The sequence below is a fragment of the Schistocerca americana genome, chromosome 3 (genome assembly GCF_021461395.2).
Source record: "Schistocerca americana isolate TAMUIC-IGC-003095 chromosome 3, iqSchAmer2.1, whole genome shotgun sequence".
Lineage (NCBI taxonomy): Eukaryota > Metazoa > Arthropoda > Insecta > Orthoptera > Acrididae > Schistocerca > Schistocerca americana.
The window spans coordinates 421,158,026-421,180,294 of NC_060121.1; the positions used below are offsets into that span (position 1 = coordinate 421,158,026).

At 41.6% G+C, this 22,269-nt stretch overlaps 1 protein-coding gene across 4 annotated transcripts in view; it reads left to right on the forward strand.

Annotated features, from left to right (window-relative positions):
- Nucleotides 1-22,269, forward strand: part of LOC124607491 (eukaryotic translation initiation factor 5B) — a 426,670-nt gene that overhangs the window by 118,262 nt on the left and 286,139 nt on the right. For all 4 annotated transcript variants that reach the window (XM_047139867.1, XM_047139864.1, XM_047139868.1 and 1 more), the window contains exons 8-11: nucleotides 2,339-2,568; nucleotides 5,499-5,583; nucleotides 19,271-19,404; nucleotides 19,493-19,710. In XM_047139867.1, coding sequence (XP_046995823.1) covers nucleotides 2,339-2,568; nucleotides 5,499-5,583; nucleotides 19,271-19,404; nucleotides 19,493-19,710 — 667 coding nt within the window. The remainder of the gene's footprint in view (nucleotides 1-2,338; nucleotides 2,569-5,498; nucleotides 5,584-19,270; nucleotides 19,405-19,492; nucleotides 19,711-22,269) is intronic.

Genomic DNA, 22,269 nt, shown 5'->3' on the forward strand with positions numbered 1-22,269 from the left:
CCTATCGGAATACACAGTGGACATGAACGGATGCTTATGTATGTGTGTCAGAGTCGTATCTAGACGTATCAAGGGTTCTGTATCACTCCAACTGCAAACACCCCACACCATTACAGAGCCTCCACCAGCTTGAACAGTCTCCTGCTGACGTGCAGGACCCTTGGATTCATGTGGTGATCTCCAGACCCATACACATCCATCCACTTGATACAATTTGAAACAAGACTTGTGTGACCAGGCAACATGTTTCTAGTCATCAGCTGTCCAGTGTTGGTGTTGACAGACCTGGGGAAGGCGTAAAGCTTTGTGTTGCGCAGTCATCAAGGATACACGATTGGGCCTTTAGCTCCGAAAGCCAAAAGCCCATATTGATGATATTTCGTTGAATGGTTCACACGCTGACACTTGTTGATGGCCCAGCACTGAAATCTGCAGCAATTTGTGGAAGGGCTGCACTCCTGTCATATTGACTAATTCTCTTCAGTTGTCATTGGTCCCATTCTTGTGGGATCTTTTTCCGGCCACAGCGATGTCGGAGATTTGATGTTTCACTGGATTCCTGGTACTCCCACTCGGTGAAGTGGTCGTATGGGAAAATCCTCACTTCATCGCTGCTTTGGAGATGCTGTGTCCCTTTGCTCGTGTGCTGACTGTAGCACTACGTTCTAACTCACTTAAATCTTGATAACCTGCCATTGTAGCAGCAGTAACCAATCTAACAACTGCGGCAGACATTTGCTGTCTAATATAGGCTCGTCGACCGCAGTGCTGTATTCTGCCTGTTTAGATATATCTGTATCTGAATTTGCATGCCTATACCAGATTCTTTAGTGCTCCAGTGTATGAACCACTCTGCCTCACCAATTGCTGTTATGTCTTACCATAGTTTGTGATTAATGAAACTTACCTGGCATCCTGTTCCAATAATGTTCATTATTTTCTACTAGTCTTTCTGCTAAGATTACACCCTCAGATGTCCCCCTTTTTGGTAGTCAATGAACAGTGTGCAAGTGTGTAACCTTTGAAGGATTCTTTGTTAACATCAGATAAAGCTTTAAGTGTTAGGAAATCTTCTCTGAAAATACTTGTATTTGAAGTGAAACATGGACGGTAATCTGTGCAGACAAGACGGAACAGAGGTATTTGAAATGCAGCTTTACAGCAGAATGCTGAAGATAATAGACGAGTGTCAAGTCCTCACCCTGTCTCAATACTCCTAAACAGACCATCACCATACAACAACATTTACAAAAAGTACAATGATCTACATATTTATTATTCTACTCATTGGATAAACGATGAAGGGTTGAGGAGAGAAGAAATTTAGGCCGGAACTTACCCCCCCCCCCCCTCCAAAAAAAGAAATTTGTTGTTGTTGTTGTTGTTGTGGTTGTTGGTATGTCATCCATTCTTAGGCTGGTCATTACAATAAACAAGAACACTCCTCCCTATTTCTTTATAGATGTTGGAAGTGGAGATCGAAGTTGAGAACCTCTCTGCAATTTCAGCCTAGAGTGACCACCTGTCAGGTCCTCCCCTTATCTAAATCCTCCTAAACAGACCACCGTCATACTACAACACATACAAAAAATACAGTCATCTACATACTTATCATCCTGTTCATTGGACCTCATCTCACTGTCACATCTAGTTTCATGGAATGGAAAACAACCAGTGCTTTTACTGCAGCAACACCTGAGCATTCTGTTGTTGAAGGGACCGAGGACTTCGCAGTTTTGTCCTGTGAAACAATCACCACCATCACTACCCCTTCCTTAGATATTCACATCTCGTAAAAAGTGTGGCACTATTATGCTCCCAGACTCAGGAAACTATGCTTAAGCAATTCACTGAAAAATCTAACATCTCCATCTATGCTGCAGTATGGGTAATTTTCTGCTCAATTCGTGGTTGATTTGCTCGATTTCTTTTGTCAAGTGCCAAGAAGATCTCTCTGCTATGATTGTGCATTTTTTAAAATTTATTTCTACTGTTATGAGAAAGATGTTTCCATACATGTTTGCATCATTTTACTGAATGCATCTTAGTCACTGATTATGCTGATACATAGTAGTAGTGTAGTTGATTAGTGTATGACTTGATTTGCTTGAAATGGAGTTGATATATGAACATGGCCACCTAGTGTTCAGAAAAGATAACTGTTAAGAACTCAACTGGCTGTATCCCTTTGTCTGATATCCAAGATGCTTATGATTGAGACAAATTTGTTTCCTATTCAGTAGCTTCCATCAGGTTTTCTCTCAGGTATCTTGTAAACTAATTCAGCATACCATATTCTTATCATTGAAGAATCTGTTTCAGTACTTTTTTCTTGCAGAGAAATCGGAAGGGGAGAAAGTGGAGGTAGGAAAGAAAACACCAGAAAAGCAAAAGAGTCAAGATGATGAAAAAGAGGAAGAGGAGGAAGATGAGGAGGAAGAAGAAGAAGAATCTGAATCTGGAGAAGAATCAGAGGATGAAAGTAGCGAGGAAGATTCTGAAGATAGTGAAGAAGAGCACAAGACTGATGCTGAAAGAAAGAGGGAACGGGCACTTGCTCGTATACAGGTACGCTGTTGAAATGTGTTTTTTTTCTGCTGTTCAGAATACCAAACAGTGCATAAAATAATAATGGTAAACTTACACTTTAGACTAACATTGCCGGCCGGTGTGGCCGAGTGGTTGTAGGCGCTTCAGTCTGGAACCGCGCGACCGCTACGGTCTCAAGTTCGGATCCTGCCTCAGGCATGGATGTGTGTGATGTCCTTAGGTTAGTTAGGTTTAAGTAGTTCTAAGTTCTAGGGGGCTGATGACCTCAGATGTTAAGTCCCATAGTGGTCAGAGCCGTTCGAACCATTTTTAAAGTGACATTATTCCCTCATAGCCAATTAATCTATCTCGTGTCCTCGGCAGCAGTAGTCAGTTGATGAATTCAAATGAATACAAATGAAACTAACATTATTACCAATTGTGACTTTTGGATCTACATCCGCCCTCACCTGCACCCCATCATTTTTTCTTTCATCAGTGCTGTGTCATTCAGTTGTTTCTTGCAATGTGTAGTCATACTGAAAACACAAAATGTGGTACTCACTTCTGAAAGTGAAGAACTTCTTGTGGCAGCCTTTTGGTTGCTGTTTGTTAAATAAATGCAATTTGTTATAGCTGCCTGTAGTCATTCTATATTTTTCCATTGGAACAGTGCAACTACATGTCTGCAGCCTATAGATAAAAATATATGATGTGAATATTATTGCTGCATGTAGTCAACAATGTAACCAAATTATTGTCCTATCTTTTTCATTCTTTAACATTCATTAGTTAATTTTTTCCGATATGGGAGGATACACACTTGTCAATTTTTGTGACAACTAGTGTAACTCTTGCTGATACTAACCCAGGTTTTAGTAGATGTCGATGATACTCATTCTCCTGTCACACTTTGCAAGAATTGCTGGTATGACCAGTCTTAGTACTGTTATAATATGGTCACTCAGATACGTAATACGAGCCACATGTGTGTCATACACTTCTCTCTTTACAAACCCCCATGTAGGGATGGGCAAAAAATATTGATACATCAAAATATCGATATTTTTTTTACTACAATATTGACATATTTCACCAATATCTAAATAATGGATATTGAATATTAAGTATTGAAAGTGATGTTTTTTATTGGCTGTCTTTTCTTCACTCATAGGAACTATAGTTCTCATCAGCAGATTTCTTGCCCATTCCAGTGACCACCAATCTGTGCAATCTAACAGTAAGTCTCTTACAATTGGCTTAATTTAATTTTGTATTCCATATTGTACTAAAAATGAACACCGGATTTGTATATGAATGAATGTGTACTGCATATTCATGAAAGTTTGTTACTTCCGTGTGTCATTTCTACCATTGAAAATGATAGGTACGAGGTGCAAAGCAAACATGTTTGGTGACAGCACTGTATGAGATTGGTGGAAATAACCATTCTCTGCTCCCAACTGTGAGGCAGAATGTGCGATCTCTTTACCCCTTGAGTGCCTGGATCAAGAAAAGATACACTCACCATAAAAGTAATGTAGATTGAGCACGAAAGTCACCCAAATTACTGCACTGGGATTTAATGGAAAAAGAACTCTGTTGTCTGATATGTTTATGGTATGAACAATATTTCAGGCACAGAACACACATCCGAAGTGTTTCATTCCTGAGACTCCTCTTGCAAAGAGTTGGACCAAAAATACAATATATGAAAATATTGATATCGTTCTCTTGATAATACCAGTGCCTTTTATAAACATCAGCACAGTACATATCGATATTTTTAAAAATTTGCCCATTCCTATCCTCATGACAAGAAGTGCATTTGGGCCAGGTCTGGTGAGTGTTGTGCCTGTAGTGTTGGTCCACCAGCCCCTAATCATCAAAAAAGGTGCACACAATATCAGAGTAATCGAATGGGTGCTGTCCTGTTGAAAAATTGTGTCTGTTGGCATTTGTGGAATGGTATAATTTTCTAGCTTATCCATATTTGTGGTCCCATTCACTGGTTTCATGAAAATATGACGCCAGCCTTCAGCAGGCAGTATCACACAAGCACCCTCAGGCTGGGCTTGTTCAAAACAAGCTATCATCAACAAGCATGCATTATCTTTGGCACAGTCAAATAGCAACACAGCAGACTTTTTCCAGTAAGGACGATCATCTGGCTGCAGATACTATGGTAATTGCAGTGTATAACACTGTAGATGCAAGTTTTTGTACATGACATCATCCACTATGGAGCTTGGTATGTTCAGTTGTGCCACAGCATGAACCTATTTCCTTGGGCTTCTGGTCAATGACGCCTGCATGTGATTGATGCCAGTCTGGATGATCTATGGTTTTTCAAGATTGCTGGTTCCAGTGCAGGGTACTGTTGCAAGCAGGGGGCATTATATCATCCTGCATACTAAACTGTTGATGTACATGTGTGACTATAGGGCATAGAAAAATTTCTGCTACCAGTCCCTATAAAGGAACAGTCACGGAGTTCAACAGCATCCTCTATGGGTAAAATTCATTACATGTGTGACTAATGCATTTCATCCACCTACAAGATGAGCTCCACCTCCTGTAGTTCGGAAATCGTATCTAACCCTGCCAGTTGGGACTCTACTGCTGTTAACAACTACAGTCTGCATTCGTTGACTATGTACATGCACGGGCACTGGGCACTGTGTGTGTGGTCCACCACCTCAATAAAAAAATTTAGCATCCTCCTTGCCCCTGTGACATTTAAACCATTAATTTTTGAGGTGAGGTGTATGTCATACATTTTCTTCAGTTCATCCCCAGGCTCTCTGTCCAGCATTTATTGTCCTTCATACAGTGATTATTTCCTTGACAACTTTTGCTATTAAGTTCTGTTCCCTCAGTTGTTTGAACCTATCCTCACCTTAGAAAAAAAGTAGTATTTGAATAAGAAAAGTTGCATTATCTCAAAACTCTGTATCTTGTTGCTTCAGAAACGCCGTGAAGATGCTGAGAAGAACAAGTCACTAGATGTTCTCCGTGCAGCGGTTGTGTGTGTCCTGGGTCATGTAGATACAGGTACTGTGCACAATTGTGGACAAAAGAGAAAACAAAGGTTGTAGTAGTTCTGTTTAGAAAGGATAATTATTATTAGCTTTTAGGTTTTGTTAGCAAATAAGAGTTGAGAAAAAATGAGTATTTATGAGTATTTCTTTTCATTTTCAAAGTTATCAGTTTGTTTCATAGTATATGGCTTTATCTGTGAATCTTTATTGATTTTTATATTCTGAATGTAAGTCTTTCTTTTAGAGGACTTCAATTTGCCACAGCCAATATTGCTAAGATGTTAATTTAATGTTGTTAGGTAGTATATGGGATTACACGTACAGTGCAGCTGATTTAACTTCTTAATCTGTTGCAGGAAGAGTGTTAATGATCATGTAATATGACATCTTTTAAAAACTGTAAAATAGAATGTCGTGTATATCACTACATAAGTCATGGTTATAATAGAGGGAAACATTCCACGTAGAAAAAATATATCTAAAAACAAAGATGATGTATCAAATGAAAGTGCTGGCAGGTCAACAGACACACAAACAAACACAAACATACACACAAAATTCAAGCTTTCGCAACAAACTGTTGCCTCATCAGGAAAGAGGGAGGGAGAGGGAAAGACGAAAGGAAGTGGGTTTTAAGGGAGAGGGTAAGGAGTCATTCCAATCCCGGGAGCGGAAAGACTTACCTTAGGGGTGTCTGTATATGTGTGGATGGATATGTGTGTGTGTGAGTGTATACCCGTCCTTTTTTCCCCCTAAGGTAAGTCTTACCTTAGGGGTGTCTGTATATGTGTGGATGGATATGTGTGTGTGTGTGTGTGTGTGTGTGTGTGTGTGTGTATACCCGTCCTTTTTTCCCCCTAAGGTAAGTCTTTCCGCTCCCGGGATTGGAATGACTCCTTACCCTCTCCCTTAAAACCCACTTCCTTTCGTCTTTCCCTCTCCTTCCCTCTTTCCTGATGAGGCAACAGTTTGTTGCGAAAGCTTGAATTTTGTGTGTGTGTTTGTGTTTGTTTGTGTGTCTGTCGACCTGCCAGCACTTTCATTTGGTAAGTCACATCATCTTTGTTTTCACTACATAAGTCAATGAGAAATGGACATATTTTTAAAACAAATGGAAGCACTTGTTGATAACATTGGAATTGTTTCACTATAATGATTGAATTGTTTCACTCAACATTCCATTTGCTGAGTTTGTGTTCTTCTGAGCCCAGTGCTCATACCTTCACTGTTTTTCAAAATATAGCCACTCTTTTTAGTATCTTAGTGTTGCTAAGGCAGAATACTCAAAATTTCTAGGTGTGTGCATTGATGAGAAATTGAATTGTAAGAAACACATCGATGATCTGTTGAAGTGGTTAGGTTCAGCTACTTATGCTGTTAGGGTTATTGCAAATTTTGGTGATAAACATATCAGTAAATTGGCCTACTATGCATATTTTCATTCACTGCTTTCATGTGGCATCATATTTTGGGGCAATTCATCATTAAGAGAGAAAGTATTCATTGCACAAAAACGAGTAATCAGAATAATAGTTGGAACCCACCCAAGATCACCTTGCAGACATTTATTTAAGGAACTCGGGATATTCACAAAACCTTCGCAATACATATATTCAGTTACGAAATTTGTCATTAATAACACATCCCAATTCAAAAATAACAGCGAAGTGCATAGCTACAACACTAGAAGAAAGGATGATATTTACTATTCTGGATTAAAACTCTCTTTGGCACAGAAAGGGGTGAACTATGCTGCCACAAAAATCTTTGGTCATTTGCCAAATAGTTTAATACTGACAGATAGCCAACCAGCATTTAAAAGCAAATTAAAAGTATCTCTGAATGACAACTCCTACTCAGTAGATGAATTCTTGACTATGAAGTAGTAACTGTAAAAAAATTAACCAACTAATTAATTAATTATTTTGTGTAAAGAAAACTTATGTTAAAGTGACATGTTCCACGTCATTACGAAATGTCATATTCATGATCTATGGAACGAGGATTAATGTATGTATGTATTAACTTCAGTACCACTACTAGGTACTGTTACAAGTTGCGATTAATTTTATTACAATGTTTTTGTAGTGCCCTACAAATGTTTTTCTGTAATACTAAACAATTCTGTGTAAGAATATATACATTCATACTGCAAATGCGTACATAATGGCCTAAAATAGTTTATTTAAAACTACTTACATAAAGTGTGTTTTTTACTAGGCAAGGAAGAACTTAACTTCCATTGTCTTAGCTATAAATAAAGTTTTCATACTTACCAGATGTGATATAGATGTAATAAAAGAACACAGAAGAGGGTTGTTTTTTTTTGGGTGGGGGGTGGGGGTGGGGGTGGAGGGTGTTGGCAACACTGAGCAAGTGCAGAAAGAGATAGTGAAATTGGGGAAGGAGCTGGCGGGGAGAGTTCTTCAAGGTGGCCGTAAAGAAGCTTTACGCCAGAGCTTACAACATGCATTGAACAGGATGGTGATTATGTGGAAAAATAGCAACAATTGTATCAACAATAACCCATATTTTTTTTCAAATACAGTTTTTCTAAAAATTACAAATCTCTAGCACGTTTTGAATATTCCATAGCCTGCAGCCTATACAAAATTCCTCAATATGTTGTTGTAAGAAACAAAGCTGAGTGATTTGAAAATGAGATGATAAACAAACAGACTGAGAGATGAACCACTTTCTCTGACACTAGTTAAGTACAAGTTCAGGTAACTCCAAAAAATTAGACACTCATGAAGAAAGAACGTTGCTCAGTACGAAATATCATTTAATTGTATATCTAAAATCAAAGATGATGTGACTTACCGAACGAAACTTTCTCTGACACTAGTTAAGTACAAGTTCAGGTAACTCCAAAAAATTAGACACTCATAAAGAAAGAACGTTGCTCAGTACGAAATATCATTTAATTGTATATCTAAAATCAAAGATGATGTGACTTACCGAACGAAAGTGCTGGCAGGTCGATAGACACACCAGCACTTTTGTTCGGTAAGTCACATCATCTTTGTTTTTAGATATATTTTTCCCACGTGGAATGTTTCCCTCTATTATATTCATATCATTTAATTGGATAGATAAAAAAATCTACTCACCAAGCAACGGCAGAACACACGCACAAGACTATTGTGATTGGCAATCTTTCGGAGCCAGTGACTCCTTCTTCAGGCAGGGTTGAAAATATAATAGGATGGCAGTTATTGCAGAACTGTATTGGTAAGGGGAAACAGAAATTGGGTGTGGCCATCAGAACAAAAGTTAGAGTGAACTACTTTACTGAGCTTCAATATTTTTGAAAATCAGTTCATATTATGTGTTTCCCAGAAATTGCTGTATCTTGACATCATCTTTCTGGCAAATTTTTAAGTAGAAATTTAGTCACATTGCAAGGACATTCCTTACATGTAAGAAAACATCTATGTCGTGGTTTTTTAAACCACAGAACTACTATAATGAAGAGGGATATATATATTTCATTATTGGCAAGGGAGAATTAAGTCAGAATTTTGCAGAAGGAAGTAATATTTCAAAGTTGATCAGAGCGAACAGACTTTCATTGTTGTGACAGTGTGTTTGTGACAGGAGAAGCAACAGTTTATCATTGGCAGAAGAGCAATCAGCCACTTACAGTTGATTTTATATTTTTCTGTTCTCACTTAAAAATCCTGATTTGCCATATTTCCTCCAAGTTATTTCTCTTTCTTGTATAAGTGGGAACATTTATTTCCAAATGCTAATGGCTATCTGTAGAGGTCGGTGTGGCTGACTGCTCTGCGAATGAAAGCCTGTGATGATGCTGATACCTGCAGATGTATTTGAAGATATCTTTAATAAAAATTTCTTTGTGATTCAAGATTGAAGGACAGTCTCATACTTGACTTGCTTACAACAGAAAGTAATCATTACTGTTTATGTCACTATTATTACGTAACGGATGCCACTATGTTGGTTTCAGTGTGCAGTGGTGTGCAGAGTATAGATGCTTTGTTGCCCCCTGCAAGAGCTAAAGGGGGCAACCTCCTTCATGGTTTTCCACATAACTACACACATCCCCTATTTTCTTTATACCAGCAGCTGTCTTGCTTCTGAGTGTTTACTGTTTCATTTGCTGTAAAAGATGCCACTTACACAATTACTGTGTGAAGTGCCTCAAATTTAGCTGAAGATTCTTCTTGGATACTCCATCAGCTGGAATCTGCATAATGTTCTGGCTTCTGTTTGCATATCACGTACATCATAAATTGTGTTCTACAATATTAGGGAAAGGATGCATCGCTACTATTAGGGAAATGATAGATTACCTTAAAGATGACACACTGAATTGCAGGCAAGCACAACGAAAAGACTATCACACGTTTATCTTTCGTCCTAAGCCTTCTTCATAAAAGAAAACACACACTTTCACACAAACTAACTCACTTCATGCACACATGGCAGCCATCTCTGGCAGCTCAGACCTCAATGCATCCTGTAACCTCCCATCCTACATTCAAGACACTGCTCACTTCATTCACAACCTTTCCCAGTTCATATTCTGTTACCACCAGACTTCTTCTTGTCCGCTTGTACGCCAAACGTCCCCATGCTCCTGGCTTTGTGGCCATGGAACAGTACCTTTGCCAATGTCGTCCTGATACCAAACCCACTGCCTCTTTCCTTTCATTGGAAGTCCCCTGCAGAGATGCTGAGCCTTGCTGCCTCTATAGGTATCTATGATGTTGAAGGTGTTCATGGTGCAGGTTTTATGCACAAATTGACCTCTTGATTATGGGATTCATGCTGGGAGGCCAAATCATTCACTCGAACTGTCCAGAATGTTCTTCAAACCATTCAGGAACAATTGTGGCCCTATGACATGTTGGATAAGAATTCCATCATTGTTTAGGAACATGAAATCTAAGAATGGCTGCAAATGTCTGCAAGGAGCCGAACATAACCAGGACCCAGTCATCATGGTGTGGGCTATGTAAGCATAGCCCACACCATGATGGAGCCACCACCAGCTCAGTGTCTTCTTGACAACTTGAATCCATGGCAAAGTGGGGTCTTCACCAAACTCAATACCTACCATCAGCTCTTACCAACTGAAATCAGGACTCATCTGACCAGGCCATGGTTTTCCCATCATCTGGGGTCCAACTGATATGGTGAGAAGGCCAAAAGAGGCACTGCAGGCAATGTCATGCTGTTAGCAGAGGCACTCGAATCAGCCATTGGCTGCCATAGTCCATTATTGCCAAATTTAGCCGCACTGCCCTAACAGATACGTTCATCATATTTCCGACATTGATTTCTGCAGTTATTTTACATAGTGTCGCTTGTCTGTTAGCACTGAATTCCCTAACCATTTTTGAAATGGAATGTCCCTTGCATCTGGCTCCAAGTATCATTCGACGTTCATTGTCTGTTAATTCCTGTCATGTGGCCATAATCATGTCGGAAACCTTTTCACATGAATCACCTGAGTACAATCGCCCATATGTACAACCAAAAATTTGGAGCGTTCTCCCCTGTTCGCTGACTCCTGTTCATGTGCCGTGTCAGTTGTTGGTAGGACTCTTTGTTGTACAGAGCTGAATGTAAGGTGTTTTCTCGAAATTTAGAGCACATCGATTTTCAGAGAACCACTTAATAATTAGTTGAAAAACATCATTGACCATCTCTTCAGCCACTTTCTCATTAATGGGTTTTATTATAACACTAATATCATCTACGAAAATGACAAATTTTATGTGATGAATGTTAAGTGGAATGTCATTCAAATATATCAGTCATCCGTCCTACGAGTTGTCAAGCACATTTTCTCTGATGATTCAGCTGATATTTGCAGTGTCATATTTGCAATGTGTAGCTGGAGGCAGACCAGACAAATACTGCTCATCACATCTTTCATGCCATGCCCATTGTCAAAAAGCATATGTTCATTCCCCATTAGAAACAAGAATGATTTTTAAAGTAGGATTTTGTGTGTCCCTCTGATAGAGCGATCCCAAATTAGTTTAGTGCAGTATTTGTTTTATCGATATGTATAAAGTGGGATAGTAAAACATGAAGATAACCAGTACTCCACAATGACTAAGCTGTGCTTCTGCATGGCGGTAACAATCATCTTGCACCAGGAAAGTGCTGTTACTATTGTATTGCTGGTTATTCTTCTTGTTTTATGGTCCCTGTTAATACATATCGATAAAACAAGTACAGAGTTAGACTTTTTTTTTAGACTTGTGTATGAAATGTGTGTGTTATGTTCTGCTTTAAAATAATTTTGTTTGTAAAGTGAAACAATGCAATGCTTTCCATTGACAGTGGGCTTTGGATGAAAGATGCGCTGAGTGTATTTGTTTGGGGTGACTGAAATACACATTGAAAAAACAAAATTCTAAATGTCAGCACCAGAGGAAATTATCCTAGTTCATTTTGTAATCTTGTTTCTTCAGCACCTTCTCTGTGTTTTCTTGCTGAGTGTGTTCGTCTTTTAAGTTTGCTGTCAATCTGTTCAACCTCTTCCACTGTGAAGCTAAACATGTCACTTGAGCTTCGTATGTTCCATTTCTTCACTATAATTCTTTTTTCCTTCTGTTCAGTTTACCACTGGCAAAATCAGCATCCTATTAAATGTTAATATTACTTAATATATCTAAAAACAAAGATGATGTGACTTACCAAACGAAGCACTGGCAGGTCGATAGATACACAAACTAACACACAAAATTCGGGCGATCTTGCGCACTAGGTGCTGGAGCGGCAGCTTGCGGATAAGCAGCTCTGTGCTCTTCTGGTAGCGCCTGTTTTCTCGCAGGGCGACGGTGCCCGGCTGGTAGCGGTGGGGCTTCTTGACGCCGCCGGTGGCGGGCGCGCTCTTCCTCGCCGCCTTGGTGGTGAGCTGTTTGCGCGGCGCCTTTCCGCCGGTGGACTTGCAGGCCGTTTGCTTTGTGCGGACCATAGCGGTAGCGGAGAGCGGCGTTGAGGTGCGGTGCGGTACGGCATCCGGACGCCGTACTGCACCGCACCTCCACGCCGCTCTCCGCTACCGCTATGGTCCGCACAAAGCAAACGGCCTGCAAGTCCACCGGCGGAAAGGCGCCACGCAAACAGCTCACCACCAAGGCGGCGAGGAAGAGCGCGCCCGCCACCGGCGGTGTCAAGAAGCCCCACCGCTACAGGCCGGGCACTGTTGCCCTGCAAGAAATCAGGCGCTACCAGAAGAGCACAGAGCTGCTCATCCGCAAGCTGCCGTTCCAGCGCCTAGTGCGCGAGATCGCCCGAATTTCGTGTGTTTGTTTGTGTTAGTTTGTGTGTCTATCGACCTGCCAGCGCTTTGTTTGGTAAGTCACATCATCTTTGTTTTTAGATATATTTTTCCCACGAGGAATGTTTTCCTCTATTATATTAATATTACTTAACACACACAAATTCCACTTAATACACTGTTCTCTACCTTAAGCAAGTGACATTAGTTTATTCAATCATGTATTAACAATATTATGAAAAGGATAGTTGCTACTCACCCTATAGTGGAGATGCTAAGTCACAGATAGGCACATCAATGCAACTCACACACACATGACCACAGTCTCTGGCAGCTGAAGCCAGATTACGAGCAGCAGCACATGATGGGAGAAGCAGCTGGGTAGGAGTAAGGAGAAGGTTGGGGTGGGGAGGGAGAAGGATAGCAGGGTAGAGGTGGGGTATGAGAAAGTGCTGCTAGTGGGAGTGTGCAGGAAAGCGGTGAAGAGAGTGTAGAGCACTTACGTGCATTTGGGAGGTTAGGTGGAGGGCAAGAGGGAAAGAAGTGGGGGTAGCAGAAAAGAAGAGAAGTAATAAGACTGGATGCATTGGTGGAATAGAGGGCTGTGTAGTGCTGGAATGGGAACATGGAAGGGTCCTGATAGGGAAGGACGATGACTAACGAAGGTTGAGACCAAGATGATTACGGTAACGTGGGATATACTGTAGGGAGAGTTCCCACTTGCACCGTTCAGAAAAGCTGGTGTTGATGGGGAGGATCCAGATGGCACAAGCTGTGAAGCAGTCACTGAAATGAAGAACGTCATGTTGGATGGCGTGCCCATCAACGGGGTGGTTCGTTTGTTTCTTGGCCACAGTTTGTCGGTGGCAATTCATGTGGACAGACAGCTTGTTGGTTGTCATGCCCATCTAGAAAGCAGAGCAGTGGTTGCAGCTTAGATTGTAGATAACATGACTGGTTTCACAGGTAGCCCTGCCTTTGATGGGATAGGTGGTGGTTATGAGTGGACTGGAGTAGGTGGTGGTGGGAGGATGTATGAGATAGGTCTATTACAAGGTTATGAGCCATGAGGCAAGGGGTTGGTTGGGATGGATGAGGATATTGTATAAATTTGGTAGGCAGCAGAATACCACTGTGGGACGGGTGGGAAGGAGAGTGGGTAGGACATTTTTCATGTCAGGGCATGACAAAGAGGTAGTCGAAACTCTGGCGGAGAGTCAAAACTCTGGGTGGTACTGAGTCACAAGGGATATGCTCTTCTGTGGCCAGACTGTCTGACTTTGGAGGTGGTGGGTGACTGGAAAGATAAGGCATGGGAGATCTATTTTTGTGCAAGGTTGGGATTGTAATTACGGTAGGCAGAGTCCTCACTGAGACCCTCAGTATATTTTGAGTTTGCACCTACTAATTTCATGTAATCCTGTCACATCTGTCATTCCCTTCTTCACACTTATCCATCCACAGATCTGCAGCCTACATTAAGCGTTCTTTTTATTTATATTTTTTCTTTGATCTCTTTGTGACTTCACGCAAATTTTAGTTGGCGTTTCACCTTTCACTGTCTATGTGCTCCCTCAGATTTCATATTGTTTCCCCATATTTCATCTGTTTCACACTTTTCATGATTTTTCCCTTGTATTTGGGTGTATTTTTGCAAATTTTTCAGATGTAATTCTGTTACTTAAGTATTTTTTAGAGTTTTTTCCACCACCATGGATCCTTGGCCCTGCCATATATGTCAACACAGAAAAGTTTCCTTATCCCTAGCCAGAACCCAGTCCCACATAGTGTTTCTGTGTTGCTGCTTGGCTCATGGTATCTGCCCATATGGCTTGGCATCAAATGACCAATCTCTGGCTGCCACTCTTCCTTCCACAATGACCTCCATCTGTTCAGATTCTGCCAATCCATAGCCCTCACCGACATAGTTCTGCAAAACCATATCAGTCAATCCCACACCTCCTTGCAATACCTTCTCTCCATCTGTGAAGTTCTCCTGCTATGCAATCCCAAATTCCTGAATCCCACAACACACAGTGAAACTCTTGCCCTCTAGGAACTAGAGCAACATGTGCAATGCCACCTCAAAAAACTCTCCACCCTGCTCACTTCCTTCTTCCACCTTGGGCTACCACTGTCTACCACATCTTCAATAACCTCGAAATCTCCTCCACGCCCCTCATAGCTGACAAACCCTATCTCAGAAACCTACTAAATTTATCCCACTCTCCAAAACTCACTCCCACCGTCACACAGAATCCAGAACCCAGAGAGACCTCAAACACTGTCATGAACCTTTCCTCCAAAAACCTTGGCCCCACAGAAATATCAGCCCTCTCCAAAAGCCTCACCTTTTGCCTCACTCCCAGATTCAATCATGTAGGACTTGTTAAAGATCTTTCCTTCTCCCAGTCCTTCCAGTGGAAAAACTTTTTTGCCACTGACCCCACCAATCAGACACAACCAAAGACCAATGTTGAACCCTGCCTGGCTCGGTTTACTCCTCCATCCAACTGTGAACTGCCCCCCACTGCCCCCAAATCACCCACTGTTAACTTTCCAGAATTTCTTAACCTCGAACCTTGCCTCACCTCATGCAAATTAATCTTACATCTGCAGTAAGAACAGCTATCCACCACCCGACTTCATGGTCTTACCTGCTGACAAAGGCTCCACTGCTGTTGTTTTGAACCTCAAGGATTACCTCGCAGAAGGACTTCACTAGCCATCAGATGCATCCAACTACAAACCCTGCCACAATGACCTCAATCCAGGAATCCAGTAGGATCTCCAGTCTCTCCTCAGATCCTTAGGCCCATCCCAGAACCTCTTCCTGGAGTCCATCTCTCTCCTCACCACCACCTCTCCTTCTGCTGCTACCTTCTACATGCTTCCTGAAGTCCATAAACCCAACCACCCATTGTGGCCGGTTACTGTGCCTCCACTGAGAGAATCTCTGCTCTCATAGACCAACACCTACAGCCTATTACCTGCAATCTACCCTCGTGTATAAAAGATACCAACCATTTCCTCCACTGACTCACGACAGTTCCTTCACCACACGGTGCCTGCTCATCACTATTGATGCCACCTCCCTTTACACTAACATGCCTAATGCCCATTACCTTACCGCTATTGAACACTTCCTTTCCCAATGCCCGATAGATTCCAAACCAGCAACTTCCTTCCTAGTCACCTTGACCAACTAATCCTCACCCACAGTTACTTCTCCTTTGAAGGCATTACCTACAAACAAATTCAGAGTATGTCTACAGGCACCAGCATGGCACCATCCTATGCTAACCTGTTCATGGACCTTCTAGAGGAATCCTTCCTAAACACCCAGAATCCTAAGCCCTTCTCCTGGTTCAGATTCATTGATGATGTCTTTGTGATTTGGATCGAGGGTGAGGACATCCTGCCCACATTCCTCCAGAATATCAACACCTTCCCCCATTCATTTCACGTGGTCCTACTCAACACAAAAAGCCACCTTTCTTAATGTTGACCTCCACCTCAAAGATGGCTGCATCAGTACCTCTGTCCATATCAAACCTACCAAACACCAGCAGTACCTCCACGTTGACAGCTGCCACCCATCCCATGCCAAGAAGTCCCTTCCATACAACCTAGCCACCCGTGGCTGTCACATCTGCAGTGACAAGTGGTCCCTCTCAAAATATACCAAAGGCCTCTCTGAGGACTTTGCAGACCATAATTGCTCTCCCGACCTTTTGCAAAAACAGATCTCCCATGCCTTATCTTTCCAATCACACACAACTCCCTGCAAAGTCCCGCTGTCCATCCACAGAGGATTGTATCCCTCATGTCTCAGTACCACCCAGGATTGGAGCACCTGAATTACATTCTCCACCAGGGTTTTGACTACCTTTGGTTGGGCCCTGAAATGAGAGTTGTCCTACCTACTATCCTTCCCACTCCTTCCCCAGTAATAGTCCACTGCCCACCGAACGTACACAATATCCTCGTCCATCTCTACACAACTCCTGCTCCCAACCCCTTGTCTCATGGCTTATATCCCTGTAATGGACCTAGATGCAAGACCTGTCCCTTACAACCTCCCACCACCATCTTCTCCAAGCCAGTGACAAACTTCACCTATTTCATCAGTGACAGGGCTACCTGTGAAACCAGTCATTTGACATACAGGCTAAGCTGCATCCACTGTTCTGCATTCTATATGGGTGTGACAACCAACAAGCTGTCTGTCCGCATTGATGGCAACCAAATAATTGTGGCAAAGAAACAATTGGACCATCCTGTTGCTGAGCAAACTTCCCAACATGACTTTCTTCATTTCAGTGACTGCTTCACAGACTGTGTCATCTGAATCTCTCCAACCAACACCAGTTTTTTCTGAACTGTGCAAGTGGGATCTCTCCCCACAATATATTTTACGTTTCTGTAACCCTCATGGCTTCAACCTTCATTAGTCATTGTCCTGACCCATCTAGCCCCTTCCCTGTTCCTATTCCAGCACTACACAGCCCTCTATTCCACCAATGCACCCAGTGTTATTACTTCTGTCCTTTTCCTCTACCCCTCAGCTTCTCTCCCCTGCCCTCTGTCTGACCTCCCGACTGCACCTGGCTGTCCTACACTCCCTTCACCTCTACCCGGCTTGCTCCCTCTATCTGCACTTCAGAGTTCCCCACCTTTACTCTGCTATCTTCTCCCTCCCTGCCGCAGCCTCCTCCTCACCCCACCTGATTACTTCTCCCATCATGTGCTGTGTTTGTAGTCTGGCTTCAGCTGCTAGAGACAGTGGTCATCTGTGTGCGAGTTGCACTTTGTTTGTGTATGTCTGTTAGAGCCTGTGTGTGGGTTGCACTTTGTGTGTGTGTGTGTGTGTGTGTGTGTGTGTGTGTGTGTGTGTGTGTGTGTGTGTGTGTGTGTGTTTTGTCTACTTTCAACAAAGGCGTTGTTGGCCAAAAGCTCATTTTGTGACAGTCTTCTTGTTGTGCCTATCTGCGTCTCGGCATCTCTGCTATATGGTGAGTAGCACCTATCCTTTTCATTATCTTGTTAGATTCCATACTGGATTTTCCATTATTTTGTTGCTTCCATGTTACTTTGATCCACTGTAATTCATTTCTGAAAGTATGCTGATCCATGCATCTTGTCATATACTCTGATGAGGTGTAAACTATTAACAGGATAAGGGCACATTCAAGAAAATTCTCGAAACATTCTGGAGTAGAACTGTTACATCAACTCCCATACATAGCCCATTGGTGCGCTGCCCTCTTTTGTCACCCAAATTTTTGAACCCACCTCTTGCAGTTCCAAACGGAAACTTGCTTTATGGATAAGGGCTCTGGGGCTGCCATACAGTTTAACTCTCATTGGGCTGCAGGGGTGGGTTGTGTAGTTATAGTGCCATGCATGGACAAGCAGTGCTCACTTTGAAACTTCAAGGCAGTTTAAAACTATGTGCCAGACTGAGTCTCAAACTGGGAGCATTTGCCTTTCGCCGACCGAGAATTACTCACGACCTGCCACCATAGCTTTACTTCTGCCACTTGCCTGGTAAGGGTGAAGGTCCTGAGTTTGATACACAGTACATGTATTCAGTTGAAAAAGATGCACCACATCTTTTACAAACGTCTTTAACACTTACCATATGGATTTTGTACAGTTCGCAGAACTGGTTCGAATATCCCACCATGAATGTCAATGCACTTTTGAGCTGTAGGGATAACATGTTGTGCTGCTTGTTCAAATGCCTGTGATTGGTTCCTAATCAATCCAGCAGTGTTCATGATGCGACGAAGCAGTTCATCTCATTTATTTGCCTTCACTTCATGCGCCTCTGATTTCATCCAGGCCCATAAACAGAAATCTAAAGGTGTAAGATCAGGTGATCTTGGAGGCCAGTTAATACACTACACAGCTAATCAATCCATCACTGGTACGCTACACAATGCGGCTTACACGGCACAATTGCGTAAACAACGGGTGATTGTACTACGTATGTCACATGACCATAATACGTTATAGGTTGCATAGCGTAAACATGGCATGTACCTGTGCATTGTTTGCAAGAAAATCATGCTACGGTCCAGTTGTATTGCGTATACGTTCCTGTTGTGCACATCAATTTTGCAGAATTAAAGTTCCTTTCAATAACCATACCTCCCTAATGAAGCATTGCAGACCTATGTTCATATAACATTTTTCGTTCAGAATTGCTTATACTATCACTGTTTAAAATATTGACCTTACCTCCCCAAACGCCCTGTATATATCAGTGTGTGTGTGTGTGTGTGTGTGTGTGTGTGTGTGTGTGTGTGTGAAATTGAAAAGTGTCTTTGTAATTTTAGGGGACTCGCATATCTGCAATTATTAAATACACATAGTTTCATCTTACTCCTTTGCATTAGGTTTTATAACATAACCCATTTTCTTCCAGGCAAAACAAAGATTCTTGACAAATTACGACGTACAAATGTGCAAGATGGAGAAGCTGGAGGAATTACTCAGCAAATAGGTGCAACAAATGTCCCTATTGATGCAATTAAGGAACAGACCAAACATGTTAAAGGGGTATGTTTGATGTATATTTCAAATATTCTTGAAATTTATCACATCTGTTTGTATTTGTCCATGTGTATAATGGAAATAAAAATTTCAGTTCTCCGAGACGGAATTGAAGATACCAGGTCTGCTCATCATTGATACACCAGGACACGAGTCTTTCAGCAATTTGCGAAGTCGTGGTTCCTCGCTGTGTGATATAGCAATTCTAGTTGTTGATATCATGCATGGGCTTGAACCACAGACAATTGAATCAATCAATTTGCTGAAAAACAAGAAGACACCGTTCATTGTAGCACTAAACAAAATTGACAGGTTAGTGATAATGTTAACTGGGTGAACTTTTTTATAAGATTCTAGACTTACTATAAAAAAAGGTTATGTTGCGTTTGGTGTTCAAGTGGAATTCAATAGAAAGCTGTCCCAGTTAGCAAAGAACGATTCTGTGGTATCTTTGATATAGACAAGTTTTATATAGAAACACATTAAATTAATAGGAAGTGAATGTGGATTTTATTATTTGTGTTATTGCTTGTGTGTGTTGACATATGTTCCCATCATATTTCTACTTTAGAATGCTCTATAATATTCTGTATTTCTATATGCTCTGACCCACTTCATTGTCCATCTGAGTAAGGCTCTTCTCCTCCTGATTCAGGTAACAAACCAGGCTCAACAATAGGGTAAATATATGGCAAGTTAGCTGTTCTCTTCCTCTTTACTTGCTCCCTTTAAGCATTTTCCATCTGCATCTCTCATCAGCTTTTTCATTCAAAGCATCATAACCACAGAGTCAACATAAGCTATGGCAGGTTCCTTCGTGAGCATCAGTTCATCGCATTTTATTTCTCACTGATTTCTTTTCATTGCATGTTCAGAAGATTTTTGCTCACTCAGAAAACCTTTGCTGTTGAAAGTGAATCATTGTACTGTGACAGTTGTCCTTGATCTGTAATAAATGTACCTTAACACACCTTTGTAAAATACATTCCATAACTGCCCAGAAGTGATAGAAACTTAAAGTACTTGTAGCTAAATATTTCAGCAACATGTTCTTAAATGTTTACCCCTGCTGCTTTCAAAACTTGGGCCGACATTCATTCATTGTTCAAAATAGCCCTTGTACCCTGGTGACCTCAGGTTTCCTAGGCTGGGGACTGGCCACTGCCACTGACTGTTTCAAGAATCTGGATACATCAGACCTCCGATTATGCAGCCAGAGATGGAACAGATTCCCGCCCTGGTGTCTTCAGAAGCCCAAAGCGATCTTAACCTTGATACAGTACAGGAAAACTTGTACTCCAGGTTTTGTGTTTACAACTCTGTTGTCTTCTGTTCCAATTATGTACCACCATGTAGCATTGTCTATATGGATGCATCCCAGAAAGAGAATGCCGTTTGTTGTTCAGCTGTTTTCCCTGACAGGGTATTCAAAGTATTCCTCCTGATCCAATTCACAAACTGTGATGCAGAGTTACATGGCATTATGACAGCACAGGAGTGGCTTCACAAGCATCACAGTGCAAGGTTTCACATCTGTTCTGACTGCTCAGTGTGCTACAAGTGGTCCCCCAAATGTATCCAGTAGACCAGTTGATTCAACTCGTACACGATTCCTTACAGCTGCTCCAATGCCTTGGAAAGGAGGTGATCTTTTACTGGGTACCTGGATGCATCGGGATACAGGGAAATGACATGGCTGACAGAGCACCCAAAAAAGCTTGCTGGGATGGTATTGTACATCAGTGCGCTATCTCTTTGCATACTATCATGTCATTACCCAACAAATACATCGTGCATCAGTGGGAAACTGAATGGTTGGAGGTGGCGGAAACAAACTGCAGTCACTCTAATTGTTCCCACAGGCGTGGCAGACTTTGTGCAAATCACATCAAAGGAAAGAAGTGCTGCACACCAGATTGTGCTTAGGACATAATTGTTGAACACACAGTTTGCTCCTCTGACAGGAGGATCCACTACTCTGTGAACTTCGTGGTATGCCACTTTCGGTTTGGGATGTTGTTGTTGTTGTTGTTGTGGTGGTCTTCAGTGCTGAGACTGGTTTGATGCAGCTCTCCATGCTACTCTATCCTGTGCAAGCTTCTTCATTTCCTAGTACCTACTGCAACCTACATCCTTTTGAATCTGCTTAGTGTATTCATCTCTTGGTCTCCCTCTACGATTTTTACCCTCCACCATGCCCTCCAATTCTAAATTGGTGATCCGGTGATGCCTCAGAACATGTCCTACCAACCGATCCCTTCTTCTGTTCAAGTTGTGCCACAAACTCCTCTTGTCCTCAATTTTATTCAACACCTCCTCATTAGTTATGTGATCTACCCATCTAATCTTCAGCATTCTTCTGTAGCACCACATTTCGAAAGCTTCTATTCTCTTCTTGTCTAAACTATTTATCGTCCATGTTTCACTTCCATACATGGCTACACTCCACACAAATACTTTCAGAAACGACTTCCTGACACTTAAATCTATACTCGATGTTAACAAATTTCTCTTCTTCAGAAACACTTTCCTTGCCATTGCCAGTCTACATTTTATATCCTCTCTACTTCGACCATCGTCAGTTATTTTGCTCCCCAAATAGCAAAACTCCTTTACTACTTTAAGTGTCTCATTCGCTAATCTAATTCCCACAGCATCACCAGACTTAATTCGACTACATTCCATTATCCTCGTTTTGGTTTTGTTGATGTTCATCTTATATCCTCCTTTCAAGACGCTATCCATTCCATTCAACTGCTCTTCGAAGCCCTTTGCTGTCTGACAGAATTACAATGTCATCGGCGAACCTCAAAATTTTTCTTTCTTCTCCATGGATTTTAATACCTACTCCAAATTTTTCATTTGTTTCCT